Source organism: Zonotrichia albicollis, chromosome 4 (genome assembly GCF_047830755.1).
Source record: "Zonotrichia albicollis isolate bZonAlb1 chromosome 4, bZonAlb1.hap1, whole genome shotgun sequence".
NCBI lineage: Eukaryota > Metazoa > Chordata > Aves > Passeriformes > Passerellidae > Zonotrichia > Zonotrichia albicollis.
In genome coordinates, this window is record NC_133822.1 from 70,594,253 (window position 1) to 70,609,220 (window position 14,968).

General features: G+C 38.4%; 1 protein-coding gene across 2 annotated transcripts in view; it reads right to left on the reverse strand.

The window, feature by feature from the left end:
• The window catches only part of RERG (RAS like estrogen regulated growth inhibitor), a 91,154-nt gene that overhangs the window by 3,464 nt on the left and 72,722 nt on the right, over positions 1-14,968 (reverse strand). For both annotated transcript variants that reach the window (XM_005481872.4, XM_074540064.1), the window contains exon 3: positions 13,615-13,671. In XM_005481872.4, coding sequence (XP_005481929.1) covers positions 13,615-13,671 — 57 coding nt within the window. The remainder of the gene's footprint in view (positions 1-13,614; positions 13,672-14,968) is intronic.

A 14,968-nucleotide genomic window follows, 5' to 3' on the forward strand; every position in this document is an offset into this window, starting at 1 on the left:
ACATGTTGTGAAACGTATTAGAAGAACGTAATTTCCTTTTTTTTTTCATATCTTCCTCACAGATCTCCCAGCGCAAGAGCAGAAATGTGACGTGCAGTTTGGCTAAATTTTCTTTGCTGGAGCTCATCCAGCCCTCCTGGAGCACAGTCAAGTCCCATTTTCTGAAACAGCAGCACTTACCTCTCTCCATAGGACACAAAACCTTTCCTTTCCCATGGGTTAGACTGCAAAAGCCTGATGGATGCTGCAGTCTGCACGCAGCAAAAAGGACAGTTTGCTGTGGCAGAGAGCTCTGCAAAGCTGTGTCCCATTTTTCCTGCTTGCTCCCAGGAAAGGCTGCTACCTTTGGAAGACAATACCACAACTCTCAAGGCATCCAGCTCAACAACTGCCACTGCATAGCTTGTTGATAAAAACCAGGATGGATTTATATATATATAACAGATCAAGGAACCCAACCACTAAGCTCAGGCCTTATGCTGTGAAAAAATTACAGACCAGTTAGGTATGTTAGGAATGTGTGTTTTAAACATGCTGAAATCATCACATTCCCTTCTTCTAGCAAGGGATCAAGCAGTGATTTCCCTGTTTATAATTTATAAGGATAACCAGTGGGCATTCAGCATTTATACTATGGAAAAATAGAAACCAATGACCCTATTTACTGTCCCAGGTTTTGGAACCAAGTAACTAATCAGAAAACTAATAACAAAGCAGCTTGTTTTATCTTAATAAGCTGATAAGCTAAATTTGATAGCATTTGACCTAAAATGTGGAAAACTGCCTGTGCTAACATTCAGATTTATTACTGTTGCTAGCTCACAGATGTCCTATATCAAAAGACAAATATGAACGCTGTAAAAGTCTGGCCAGTGACTGTGAATGCTTTGCATTGTCAGAGACAGAATTCTTTCATTTGGTGTAAATCTCTTCAATAGGAACAAAGGGAGGAAACTCATTTCTTTAACTTGAACTTCTGCAAGGGCTCGTGTTCTGTGAATGCCTGTTTTATTATTCTCTTAAGAATGTCACCTCCTCACAATCAGGAATGTTTCAGTGCTGCAAACAGTCTCTATCCAAACCAAAAATGTCATTCCCTCCCTGTGCCACCTTAATTGCTTTAACAGCCCAGCTGTCTCCAACAGGGACAAATGGCCAATTTACTTGGGCAGATGGCAAGCAAGCTTGCTGTAGTGTTTCAGGCCATGAAGACTGTCTTGCTGAAAGGCTGTAAATATCTCTTCTGGATGGTTTTTCCAGGGTGTTGAAGGTGTTGCAGTCTCCCTTTGTGATCCTGAGGCTATGCCTACACCGCAGAGTGACGTATGTCAGAGTCCCTTGGTGGAATGTCTTATCTGAGCCTTCCTCACACTCTCCTGGCTCAGCAATTCCCTCAGGGAATGCAGAAAGAGCAGGAAACTCTGCTTTGGTGTTAGAGCTGCACCTTCAACGAGTTATTTCAGTGCTGGGTAGGGATTCCCTGTGTAGTACTCCAAGCTGGAGGTTATTTAGGAACTTGTGCTCTGTTTCTTTGGGGTGAGGATGCTGTGCAGGGGAGATGGCTCTCTGAGTAAGCAGTGTGATTTTAGCTCCTTGCTTGCTGAGGCTTTGCAGTGCTCATTTGCCTTCAACCATCTGGTCCTGCTTGACAAGTGGCTGCTGAGAATTTTTCCACAGAAGCTGAGAAAATGCTCACCCAGCCATGACTGCACGATATCTGTGAAATGTCCTCAGGAGGCAGGAGGGGGTAGCCCATCCTATGAAATTTATGATAATATAATAAATATATTATAATATCATATTATAATATATACATATATTATATATATTTGTATATAAGATATATAGTATAATATATTTATATAATAGATATAACTATATTTTTATATAATATATATAATATAATATATACTATTATTATATTTTAATAATAATATTATAAAAATTATAATAAATTCTTGAGATTTATTCTCCCTATGAAATGTGCAGGATATCTGTGAAATGTCCTCAGGAGGCAGGAGGGGGTAGCCATCCTATGAAATTTATGATAATATAATAAATATATAATATATAATACATAATATATAATATATCATATATTATATAAATATATAACATATTATAGAAATCTATAATATATATTATAGAAATATATATAATATATATTATATATTGTATTATGTTTATATTATATATCATATATAAATATAATGATAAATATAAAATTATATAATATTGTAATATTAGTTATAATAATATAATAAAAATTTAGATAAATTCTTGAGATTGATTCTCCCTATGAAATGTGAGCATAAATCTCAAGGAATAGGCTTTTGCTCACCATGCAAAAGCAGCATGAATCTTAAATGATACTCAGCTTCTCAAAATAGGACTCTAGCAGCACTTTGTGTTGCAAGTTTAACTTGCTTTGGCTGCTCACGTTGGAAAGGAATTTGATCTTGGATGAGTAGCACAGATTTAGGTCAGATTCGTGTAAATAAATCTTCCTAAATGTGTGTCTGCTCCTGTGCTCAGGAATGTGTGGTAGCTGGGTGAATTTTAATGAGGAGTGTAAAACAGCTGGACGTTGAAAGCATTTTTGGTGTAATCACAGACATGGCTTCTTCTTCAAGGGAACAGAAAAATCTGAAGAATCTCGTTGTCTTGTAAATTATGAGCCTAAAGATGTGAGTTCCAGTCTGCTCGTACTGATCCCATGGTACATCACAAAAACATTGCCTTGCTTTGGGATTTATTTGCATTATTTTCCTTGTGGCACTGCCTTTTCTTTTTTTTTTCCTTTTCTTTTTTATCCCTTTTTCCCCCCCTCTTTTTTTTTTCCTTTCCCCCCCTTTTTCCCCCCCTTTTTCCCCCTTTTTCCCCCTTTTTTCCTTTTTTTTCCTTTTTTCCCCTTTTTTCCCTTTTCTTTTTTCCCCTTTTCCCCCCCTCTTTTTTCTTTCCTTTCCCCTCCTTTTTTCCAATCCCCCCCATTTTTTCTCCCCCATTTCCCCCCCTTTTTCCCCCCTTATTTCCTTTTCCCCCTTTTCTCCCTTTTTCCCCCGCTCTTTTCCCCCTTTTCCCCCCCTTTTTTCCACCCTTTTTTCTCCTTTCTTTTTCTTTTCCCCATTTTTTCCCTTTTTAAAATTTTTTCCCCTTTTTTTCTTTTTTATTTCCTTTTTTTGAGGCATGCAGCCAGAGAGTAACCACAGGGCTGGAGATAACTGCTGGACCCCTGACTGAACCAAAGCCCTGACATCACAGGTGTCTGTCTCTCACCCTTGACTCCTATTAGAGTTGATGAAATAAAAGAGGTGCTGCTGGATACACCTTGTGTGAGCTCTCTCCTGGAATAAACTGCACCTCAAAAGTACTGGACAGAACAGAACTGCTCAGATGAATCCAGTATGATTAAGAAAATACAGGAAAAAACCTACTTTTGAAGGGAAAACTTTGAAGCCCATGATCCACAGACTGTCTATGGATGAAATATTCAGTCACAGCTTGTTCACATCACATCCTGGCACTACTGTGACATTTTAAACAGAGTTTTGGGCTATGAGTCTTGGCTGGTCATCTCTCAAACCTTTGTTTTGTCCAGGACTATCCTCTTTTTCTGAGTATATTCGTTTCTGAATATTGTGGTTTGTAGGGAAAAACTGTGGAAATTAATTTCTAGATTTTGAGTTGAATTTGCAGTGATGAAAAAAGTGAACCAGCAATATATATTGGGATATGTCACAGCTCTAGAAGATAATATTTGCATGCAGGTGTTTCTTGGTTTTAGGAGTGGGTAAATCAGCTGAGATGGAGCAACTATAATTTACAGCCAATCTTAAGCCAGCCTGGGCTCTTGATTGCTTTTAAGTACGGAGGGACATGATGTCTCTTTCCATAAAGAATTTTAGTTTATTTTTTTTTCTTTTTGTCAAGAGAGGTTAGTAAAGCATTTTTATATGTCCTTGTTTTAAGAAACTTTGGTCTAATGGTGGTTTTCAGCCAGGTGGATCTGAGAAATGCAAGAGATCTGGAGAAAGACGTTTTGTGTCATGATTACATTAGAGTTTTCAGACCAAAAACCTCAGCTAATAGACATGAACTTTAAAATCATGGTTAAAGTCCTGTTGGATGGCAATGTCTAAAAGACTAAAACTCCCCATAATTAGTTCTGTTATCAGAATAAATGTTCTTGTTTATTGTTTGGGATGGTTTTGTCAGTACTCATTTAGAACCTTTGACACCCATCAGGGGCACCCTCTGTCACATTTGAGAACAGTGACTTTGACTATTGGGGAAAAAACACCCCAAAAATTATTATTAACCCTGGTGTTGTTCTCCCAACCCTTCCTTTACCCAGCCTTGGTGAGGTCTGTCCCCCTCTGCATTTCTCTGCTGCTTCAGGAACTTCTCACATTTTAGAAAGCCTCTGTAAATTGAGTGTATCCTCCTGAAAGCCTCTCCTGCCTTTTTCCTTCCTCAACCCCAGGTTTTCTCAAAGCACAGTGGAATTTATTTTTCTTGCTTGCCTCTGGCTGTTACGTGTTCCCTCTGTTGTTTACCTTACAGGAGGGTTTTTATTTTGCCACCAGCAGTGGTTTTACAGTAAGTAAAAACACAGTACCACAGTATAATACAGTGCCTTGTGTATTCAGCACATATTTCTAATGCTAACCTCATAAACTCATGTGTCTCTCTATTCATTAATATCACAGACCCCCAAATTAGAAAAGTTGGGTTATTTATTAATAATACCATCAAACAAGATGCCATGAATGGCCATTGCATTGTTTTTATCATGTGTAAAAGGAGAAAAACTAGTAGAAATAATGATTTTGAATGGAAGCTTTGTGACTGGTAATTGGATTTGGACTCTTCAATGTTGAACTGTGCATGTGTAGCCCCAAGAGTCAGGAAATAGGGAAGGAAAAGCTCCAGGAGGTTGTACACTCTGTCACTGTCATATTTTCTGAAAAATGCCTTCACCAGGATTTCTTCTCCTGGGAAGCTGAGAAGCCTCAGAGAAAAAGGAAAACAAAATGATCTCATTTGCTTCTCCTGTGTTTTGCTGCTTAGGAATGTGGTTGGAGATTGTTTATCCAACATGTGAATTGTTGTTATTTAATGACCAATCACGGTCAGGCTGTGTTGGGACTCTGGAAGGAGTCATGAGTTTTTCATTAGTATCTTGTTAAACCTTCTGTCTGTATCCTTTCTCTATTCTTTAGTATAGTTTTAGTACAGTATTCTTTCATATAATATAATATAGATCATAAATATTGCTCATGGGGGGAAAGGATGCTCCATGGAGCACAAGGACACATGCAACAAAAACCAGCTACTGTAGTGGGGAATATGGAGAACAAATCCAGGAGGAATGAGGCTTGATCAGGCTGCTGCTTAGTCAGCACTTTGGTTTTTATCACATTATCCTATTTATTGTTAAATGGGAAGGTAGTAGATGGCCGTGTTTACACTATAAAGTTCTCATCTTAGTATGAGAGGTTCTGTTGCATCTCTAGAATTTCCTCTTTTTAGGTAGAACAACATGGGTAATATAAACCTAGGCTAGATAAAAACATTTTTTCTTGATGTGTTGATATTTTCAATAAATAATATTTTGGCCTTCAGACAAAAATTGTACAATAGTTTTCTTGAAGACGACTCTAAAAACAATTAAAAATGTATTTGTTTGTTACCTCCTGCTTCATGCAAATAAGATTTTTCTGCTGCATGGGAAGAATGGGTTTCTTTTGGCAAGTGAAGTGGTGCTACTTTTCCTTTCCTATAGGTTCTGTCCTCATTCAAATTTTACTGGGAAAGGCAAAGAAAATGTGGGCAGAACCTGGAACTGAGTTCCTCAAGGCATGCTACAACCAAACCAATAAAGCCAGAGCAGTGCTAACAAGTAGGGAGTGAGCTCAAAGGTTTAAACAGTTGTTGGTTGTTTTGGTCTGTTGGGTTTTTTTTGGTTTTCATTTAATTTTCTTGCCAATGCTTGGAAGGGATGTTGGTTCTTGGTAGGAAATACAACCCTGATAAACTTAAGCCTGATAAACTTAATGCCTTTTTGTCTGATTGCAGTAAGAACTCTCTGTTGGTGAAACTGAGCTTCCCCTTACTTCTGACAACATAAATGAAAACTAACCAGTGAGAATTTTCTCACACCCAAAACAAGTAAAACAGAAAGCCTTCTCTCCTGAGGGAGCAGAGGCAAGCACTGGAAAATTCTGCCCATCTGGGAAACATCTCAGAATATGATGAGCAACAAAAGTAGGGGAGAAATATTTTGCAGCTGTAGCTATAGCAAAACAGCCACTGCCATTCCCAAGTTTTGCTGTCTGTTGAGCTACTGTAAAAAAGCAGTGTTTTTATTACTGGCATCAGGAATATCTTCATCTTGAGACTCATATGAAAGAAAACAAACCACATTTTCAGATAACTGATTCCCATATCATTGTAAGAATCCTCTGTTGCTGCTCTCAATTACAATTTCATCATTTCAAGACTTTGTTGAGACTTCTAGAAGCCAGAGTTGGTGTTTTAAGGTGCTTTAGGCCATATGAGCCCATTTCCTTAGAAACACCTCAGAGAAACTGGGAATTCTTTCATGGCTCATTGCTATAATACATTCAGTATCAATTCCTCCTGCTGAAGAGCGAAGTAAAAATGATACAGCATATTAAATGTACATCAAGTTAAACAATGTTGCTGCTGTTTTGATGTAGGAAAACTATGATCACAGGAAGATGCCTAGGAAGGCAAAACTTAGACTGCTGAGGGCTGAATCCCTTAAGCACAGAGGCAGAAGGAATGAGTAATTTTGTCAATAAAAACCCAGGATGTGAATAGCTGGAGTCTGGCTTGAGAATAAGGCTGTTTCCCAGTGATTTATGAAGTGCCTACACATTTGTCATGGCAGTCCCTGAGGCACAGGCTGGCAGCCCTTCCTCCCAGCCCCAAATGTTGGTTACCATTACACCCCACAGGACCACATGTGTCACTGCCAGCCTGTGCTGGGACAAGCTGGAGTTGTCAGCACGGGTGTTGGGATGAAATGTGCAGAAAGAAAAGTTCTTCAAGGTGGTGGCAGAACTCTCTGCCCTTCTGCTCACTGTAGAAAAATGGTTTTTTTCAAATTTTTTTCAAATTTTCCATCATGAGCTGTTGCAGACTGCACTGTCCTGTGGGGCAGCCGGAAGAGAAGAGACCGACAATCCTTTGAGGGTTGTCAGCCTTTCCACCCAGGGCTGGAGGGGCAGCAGTTAATGATTTATAAACACCTCCTTTACTCTGGGCTGCTCTGTTCAGAGCTCTGTTTGCTGTCTGGGCAGTTTCTCCCTCAGCTGTGCTGCTACAGGGTTTTTGTGCTGGAGAGAGGCAAATAAACCTTCAGGAGTGTTAGGGCAAATTTGCTGAGTAAGCTACCAGTCAAGAGAACTGAAAATCCCACAGTGCACAAAGATAATGTTTCTTTAACTTGGGATCTGCAGCAGGGATGGCAATCCCAGGGATCAGGAGTTTGTGTTGACATGGTATTCCAGCTGTCCAGACAGTGTGTTAGATGAATAAACCAGACAGCAAAGGCAATCCTGGAGAGCTCTATTTGGACCTGAGCTCTTTATCATGGCTTCAGGGGCACAAAGTTGTCCCAAAAAGATAGTGCTTTTATCTTCTCTTGCTAGGATATATTATAATATACAATAAATTATACTAAATAATGTATAATTATTTCTATCTTGCAAAATTATAATTGTATAATAGTATATAATTATAATATAATTTTAATTTATAATAGTATAAATATATAATAAATTTTAGTGATTATATTTATTTATATTAAGTATATTATTTATAGTTCCATTCTTAAAAATAATAAATATATAATTTATTATACTAAATAGCTATACTTCTATTCTTTAGTGAGCTCTTGATTCCCACAGCTAAGCTGTTTCTGGTTCTCAACCACTTTGATGAAAGCCAGTTTGGATCTATTCCTGATATATTCCTAATATATTCCTACTTTTCTCTGCTGTTTATGTTGTTCATGCAGACCTGTATTTATCCAGTGCAGAAAACAAACTCAGGCCAGCATTATTTGCTAGTTTTGCCATATTATTTATATCCAGTATGGGACCTCCACCCCTTCCTTGTGATTCCTGAATCTGCTTTGCTAACAGAACCCCCAGCTATAGATGCAAGCATAACTTCCCTTGTAATGTAAAAATAATCATCCTTGCAAGAAGTTTTCCAGTGGGAAAAGCCTCCTTGCCAGTGTAAATACCTTCACAAAGTCATTTCTGCTGTTCTTGCCTCAGTGGTGTAATTTGCAAGTCTTGAGCTCGTCTGTAGGAGGTTTAGTTTTCTGCTCTGGGAGAATTCAGGGCTCTAAGAGAGGATTCTGTCTCCTTCCTTCAAGCAATTTTTACTACTTTGTCTCCTGTCTTTCTTGCTTTCCTGATGCCTACACATCTTACCCATGTTTGAGGGTCTCTTATGGGCTGTCTGCATGTTGTATTAGATAGGACTTTATAGAAACACTATTCAAGCTTTTCATTCTGCCAGGGGAGAAAAAAGAGCGAACAAAAACTTGTAAAGAAATTGTGATATAGTCACAAGAAATACTCTGCAAAAATGTCACTATTAATCTACTAGTCCTGACAAAATTATTTTTCTTAAAACCCCTATTTCTTATAGTTACCTCTACTTTAAAGTAGTGAAGAGTCTTCTCTCTATCCCTTTCAAATTAAATAAACTCCTTTGCTTTCTGTCTTTCTTTGCCATCATGCACAGTCCTGTTCTACTGATCATCTGCTAACAGAGAGTTTTCTTTTCAGAGGATTGCCAAAATCCTATGAAATGTGTGAATAGCAGGAGAAAGACATCTAGGGGCAGTGTGAGAAAGCCAAGACACTTTTAGAAAGGTCAGCAAAGATTTCATCTCCTTGTTTGCTGATAGAAGTAGATTTTTGTGTCAAATCCAGGCTTTGCTTGGTGTTTCTGTGCGCCTTTGGTGAGGGTCCTAAATGTGAGTATCAGTTACTCCAAGGATTTGCAATCCTTCTGTAAGATGAAGGATTTTGTAGGTGAGACACAGAGGCAGAGACTGCAGACAAGAAATCAGATACAGGATCAAGAAAAGAACTGAGGATAAATAAAACCTGGGGTTTTATTTGTTTGAGGCTTTTTCCTATATTGCAAAAACTGATATTTAGGTCCTTGAGCCTCAGGAACCTCCTGATTCTCCCAACTATACTTAAAAATGCTAATCCAAAACAAATGACGAAACACAGTTCATCACACACTCCTCTTTTGGGTTTTTTTTTGGGTTTTCCTTTGATTTTTTTCCCTTCCAGTTCTTGGATACCCCAGTTCTGTTTCTAGTAAAGCAAATCGTTCAGGTTTTGGTGGAGCAACAAATGTGCTCACAGAGAAATGCTGCAAAATTATTTTTAAAAGTGCTCAGCCATAGCAATGATGAATTTTCTTCTTTCATCATTTGATCCAGGATATTCTCCCTGCATGCCATGGCTTATGGAGGCAGGAAATTTGCTGCTGTCCATGAAGCTCTCTGCAGGTCCCCCTCATCTTTCTGCTGCTGTGATGGCTCTTTGGGCTTTCTCCTCCTTTTTTTTTGCCTCCCAGGAAAAAAATTAATTTAGCAGATTCCTTGATTACTCTGATTCAGCATCTGAAATTGTAAAATCAATTAAATATCAAAATGAACCACAATATCTCAATTTTTGAGCTCAGGTGAAGCTCACCATAAATTCTGGGCACTGCCAGTAGCTCCTGGGGGAATTGCTGAGATGAAGACTCAAAAATTGTTATTGCAATTTACTGGGATGGGGAGCAGCTATTCCCTGCTGAAATCCCTGACAATTATGGGGTCAAGCCCTTGAGTTACTGAGGTCCATGAGAGTCCCACATTCATGACCAGAGTGTGACTTCACTGGTGTCCTACTCAGGCCAAGTATTTTGAGGCCTTCTAACATCACACTGAGCTTGTTTATATGTTTTTCAAGTTTTGTTCTATTTAAAAACATGTAAACATGAATGAATTTTGGTGAAATCCATATGGGAATCCAATCCCCTTTCTCAGTGCATATTTACCTAGCTAAAGAAGACTAGTTTAGTGCTGAATTATTCATGTATTTAATATTTTAGAAAACAGGTGCATGTATTTTTTAAAACGTGCTATTTCAGCCCATTCCTACATAGAGCTCTTTCACCTAATTCTGTTGAAAGTGTGAGATAGCTGCAATTTTCTGTAAATGAAGATGGATGTGGAAACCCATTCACCTCGATAATGCTAGGCAGGAATTTACCTCGAGGAATTTAGCACCTTTTGGAAAAGCAAACAAAATCCCAGTGCCAAGGTGGTGACAGTGAGTTGCCATTTAAACAGAAATACTGGACAAGTCAAGGCTGGTGGTTAACACTCCCCAGAAAATAACCTTTGCTGAGGTTGCTGCCCTTTGGCTGAGAACAGTTAAATAAAAAGCAGAGTGAGATGTACTTTTGGTGAAGATGCAGCGCTTGCACAGATCCAACATCTGCACAGAAGTGGCAGAGCTGCAGAGCCCTGACTTCAGCAGCAGCTCTGTTCTCCAAAGCTTGCCGGGCTCACTGATGTTCCTCCCGCCAGAAAATGTTATTTTGTGGTTGGTAATTTGGCTCCTGGTGCTACAGCATTCTGTCCAGGTGCTGCTAAAAATATGGCCCTTCATTTTCTTCTGGCAGGTTAGAAGAGTAAGGAATATTTATAAGGTGTGTTTTTCCCTTTCCAGTTAAAATGTGCCACCTTGAATAAAAAGAGGAATAGTTTGGGGTTTTTTTTACTACGACGCTTACTTTAGGTTAATGTTGATTTTTCATCAGGCCTTGAACAGCTTGGTGAAAGCTTTCCTAAAAATAGGAATTATCTGGAGATTGCTTGCATCAGAGGGCTAATGGGTGGTTGAAAGCTTGACATAAGAAATAAACTGGAAATTTGATGTTCTTGTCTCAGCCCCAGGGATTTTTGGCAAAACCTCCCATTGCTTAGTAGCTGGATGGTTTGCATCTGTTTTACTCCTGTCCTGTTGGAATAGCTTGACAAAGCTGCTTATTTCTCCCTGTAGAGGAAATTACCCTCACTGACACAACTTTAATTTTTTATACTGATTGAGCATGATATCCCTCTTTCCACAGAACTGCCTGCCCATGACTGCTGAGAAGAAATTAATTTATTCTGCTGGAACTTCTCAGTGAATTCAGATGTTTGCAGGTAAGTGGACACCAAACCACTGCAGAATGACAATGCTAAAAGGCAGAAATGCATTTTTTTCAGGCACTGGTTTTCAAAGCTTTTCAAGGTACAGTTTCTTTCTCACTGATCTCTGAAGGCCTAAATAGTGGTTACAATTTCAAGATTATTTCTCATCTCTAACAGTTCAGAACCCTTTTTGAATCCCATTGTGATCTGTAGTTTGAAAAAATAATATTTTACAAAACAATCTCCTGGTGAGCAGCTTCCACCAGAGATTACTGTGATTAAGGAATAACTCCTTGACAATAGTTTATTAGTTTTTGAATTTCTCAAACCTTTTCCTCAGAGCAACCTAGAGAGCTGAGCATCATAATGACTGTAATACATAATTTAAGCTATTATTCTCTAGACTGAATGGTGATGTAGAATTCAGTAAGTCAGAAGAGATTTAATTTTTTAGTTTATTGCTGCCTGCACGAAAGCTTTCCTTGCTGCAAAGAGAAGACAATTAGATTCCTGAGGGGCACAGTAATTTGCAATTGTATTCATTTGTAAAACAGAAACAAATGTCAAGCCTTGTACAGCAAAAAGGGCATGGGGCCCTCATAATGGGGCAAAAAAAAAAAAAATAAGCCTTGTAGCTTGCTAATAACTTCATTTGTGTGCTTAAACAAGGCAAAAAGGATGATTCTGCATGCAGTGGCCCTGTAAGAAATTGATGAACTTGAACTACACTGATAGAGAAGGCTTTTTTACACCTCTTGTCAAGTTTTTAGAATGATGTACTGGTGGTAGAAATGTGAAGTACTAACACTAATAATGCCAAAGGAACATTCTATTGAACATTCCACTGTGAAGCACAAGGCAGGTGACACATAATTCACTGAGGGCTGCACTGATAGTAGCAGATAAAAGAATGTATTTGAGTTCAGGTTGTGCTGAGATTTATTTTCCCAAGATGGGTGTTTTGATATCTGTTATCTCTCCCTTTGATATCTGTTATCTCTCCATTTTGCCAAACAAAAATCCTGGATACTTGCTTTTTAAAAAGGGCTGCCTGGGTTTTGTAATAGAATATATTAAATTTCATTTCTGCTGTGCAATTTTATGGCATTTTCTATTTCCTTAATGAAACCCGTTAAGGAAAGAACATTAATAAAGAAATTGATGTTTAACTATATAATCTGTGTTGGAACCTGCAAGGAAATGTTAGAAAGGAGAGAGGAACAAATTGTTGGAGAAAAGAGAACTTTCCAGCCCTTTACTCTCTGTGTGAATTACTTAGTCCTGAGCTATTGAAGGCACCTTCTAAGAAGTGAGTGCCTTGTCTTGGACTTCTTGGCTTGGATTTGCAGAGCATTTAAATATATGCTAATTTAAGAAATAGTAAAAAACTGACCTTGGCACAAGTTTTAAGTGAAGCCTCTAATTCAGGGCAACTTTTTGATGGGTTTTTTGAAATATCTGAGCCAGCTTCATGAAAATGCCATACCCAACAGAGCTAAGTGGGAGCGGTGGAAGGGACATGTGGATGCCCCTATTTGGTCATCCAAAAATTAAGACACAATATATGTTTGAAAAAGAGCAAAAAAGTTACCTGAGTCTAGGCAGACTGACTGTAAAACCTGGTTTTGGCCACAAATTTTTAAGATATCTCTCCCAGAATACAGATCTGTACCCCAGTATCTTATTCTCAAGCAGAAGACATTTGGGTTATTCCAAAGGAGAAAACTGGTATCACACTAAATGATTGGAAAAGTGTAATGCTGAAGCAATTTGTTTCAATGGCAGAATTCCCCTGGATTTTTGAGTGAGCAGAAATGTGCCTCATACACTAACTCAGCCTTTGTCTGGTGCTGCTGCTTCTCTATTCTGCCATCTTAGCCAAAAATTTGTTCCATTAGAGAAGCTTTTTTGCAGCAGATTTAGAGGCTGACTGAGGCTTGGAATTTTAGCTCTGTGATTCCATTGCTTTAGCCATGCCATTCCAGGACACAGCTGTCACCATCACATTTTCTGAAAAACCCCTTTGCCTAGGATTTCTCTCCTGGGAAGCTGAGAAGCCTCAGAGAAAAAGGAAAACAATAATTATCTTATTGCTTCTCCTGTGTTTTGCTGCTTAGGAATGTGTTTGGACATTGTTTACCAACAGGTGATTGTTTCACTGGTTTCATGTGAATTGTTTTGACTCAATGGCCAATCAGGGCCAAGCTGTGTTGGGACTCTTGAAGGAGTCATGAGTTTTCATTATTATCTTTTTAGCCTTCTGTAAGTGTTCTTTTAGTATTCTTTAGTTAAGCATAGTATTATTTTATATATTATAGTCGAATAAAATAATAAATTAGCCTTCTAAGAACACAACCACCTACCCAGTGTTGGGTCGTACTCCCAGATGAACCGCTTGGTCAGGAACCGCACCACGAGAGCTGCAGGGACAAAGAGATTTTGGGTCAGAAGGACAAGGCATCAACTCAGCAAACTGTTTTAAAGCTTTCCCAGCAAAGTTTTCTATGTGAGTGGACAGGTAGCAGGTCCCCTGAGATGTCAGCAGGAGTCAGGGTTGCTTATTGGGGCACTTGAAAACTTTTCGCTGTTTGTGGCCCATTTCATGCTTTTGGATAGCAGCAACAGAACAACTCAAAACAAACAAACCAAAAACTTTTTGCAACATTAAAGCCACTGCTTTGGATGCTTTAGGTATCCTATAACCAGTGGGGAAAGTGTTGGTGGTTTTAGAACCAGGTTTGACACTTCAAAATGAGGCAAAATAACTTCATTCTTGAAAACTTGCTTTTGGATTGTAAACCTTGTAAGGCAGAAATAACTGGCTAAATAGCTTCCTTCTCTGTTTTGGCATGCCTTCCTTGTAACAGTTTAATTCCCACATTTTGCTACTTTAAGAGAACAGATTAAATATTTCAAACCAATGGTCAACACATACTATTAATCAATTTGCAGAAATAGAAAAACAAGTTTTGATTTTGGAGCACTGAACAGGTAGTTCTCAGTTTTAGCTTATGGGATAAGATCTTGCTACTTATATTCTTGTATTTAAGTTTTTCTATCCCTCCAAACCCTTTAAAAAAATCTTTTATAGATTTCAATTTTTCTTGAATTTAGAACCAACAATGCTTTGAATTTCTAGTGATGCAAATAAATCATTTACCCCTGCAAACCATCCAAAATCCTTTCTGCAAATCACTACACAAGCTAAGAGTGCAGCAATTACAGCTACAGGAAAACTTTTTCTTGTCATCAGACCCGTATGATTGTTCCCTCTTTTGGTTGCAGGTGGACAGTAAAACCCAGTTCTGATCCTTTTCAAAACTGAAGCCAGGAGAATGCCCTCCATCCCACACTTCTATGCCCAACAGTAGGATAAGGAAAGAGTCTACAGAATAAATCTGATGAATTAAAACTTGCTTAATCAGACAATCAGAGTATTAGCTGTAAGAAGATTAATATACCTCCTCATACTTGGAGGGGTAATAAGAAGCTGATCCTTAGGAAATGAGATCACCACACAAGAAGCAATTTGAAGTTGGTGTTATTTTAAGTTTCTGTTTTCCTTAGGAAATCTTATTTTGATTTTTTTTGCTTATGTTTTGCTGAAATGCTGTCCTTGTTCCTCAGAGTAGATGTGGCAATTCTTAGTCAAAGTAACTTTTCAAGTCATGGTCCTTAACCTGAATTCCATAAGAAAACAAAAACAAGATGACTTCT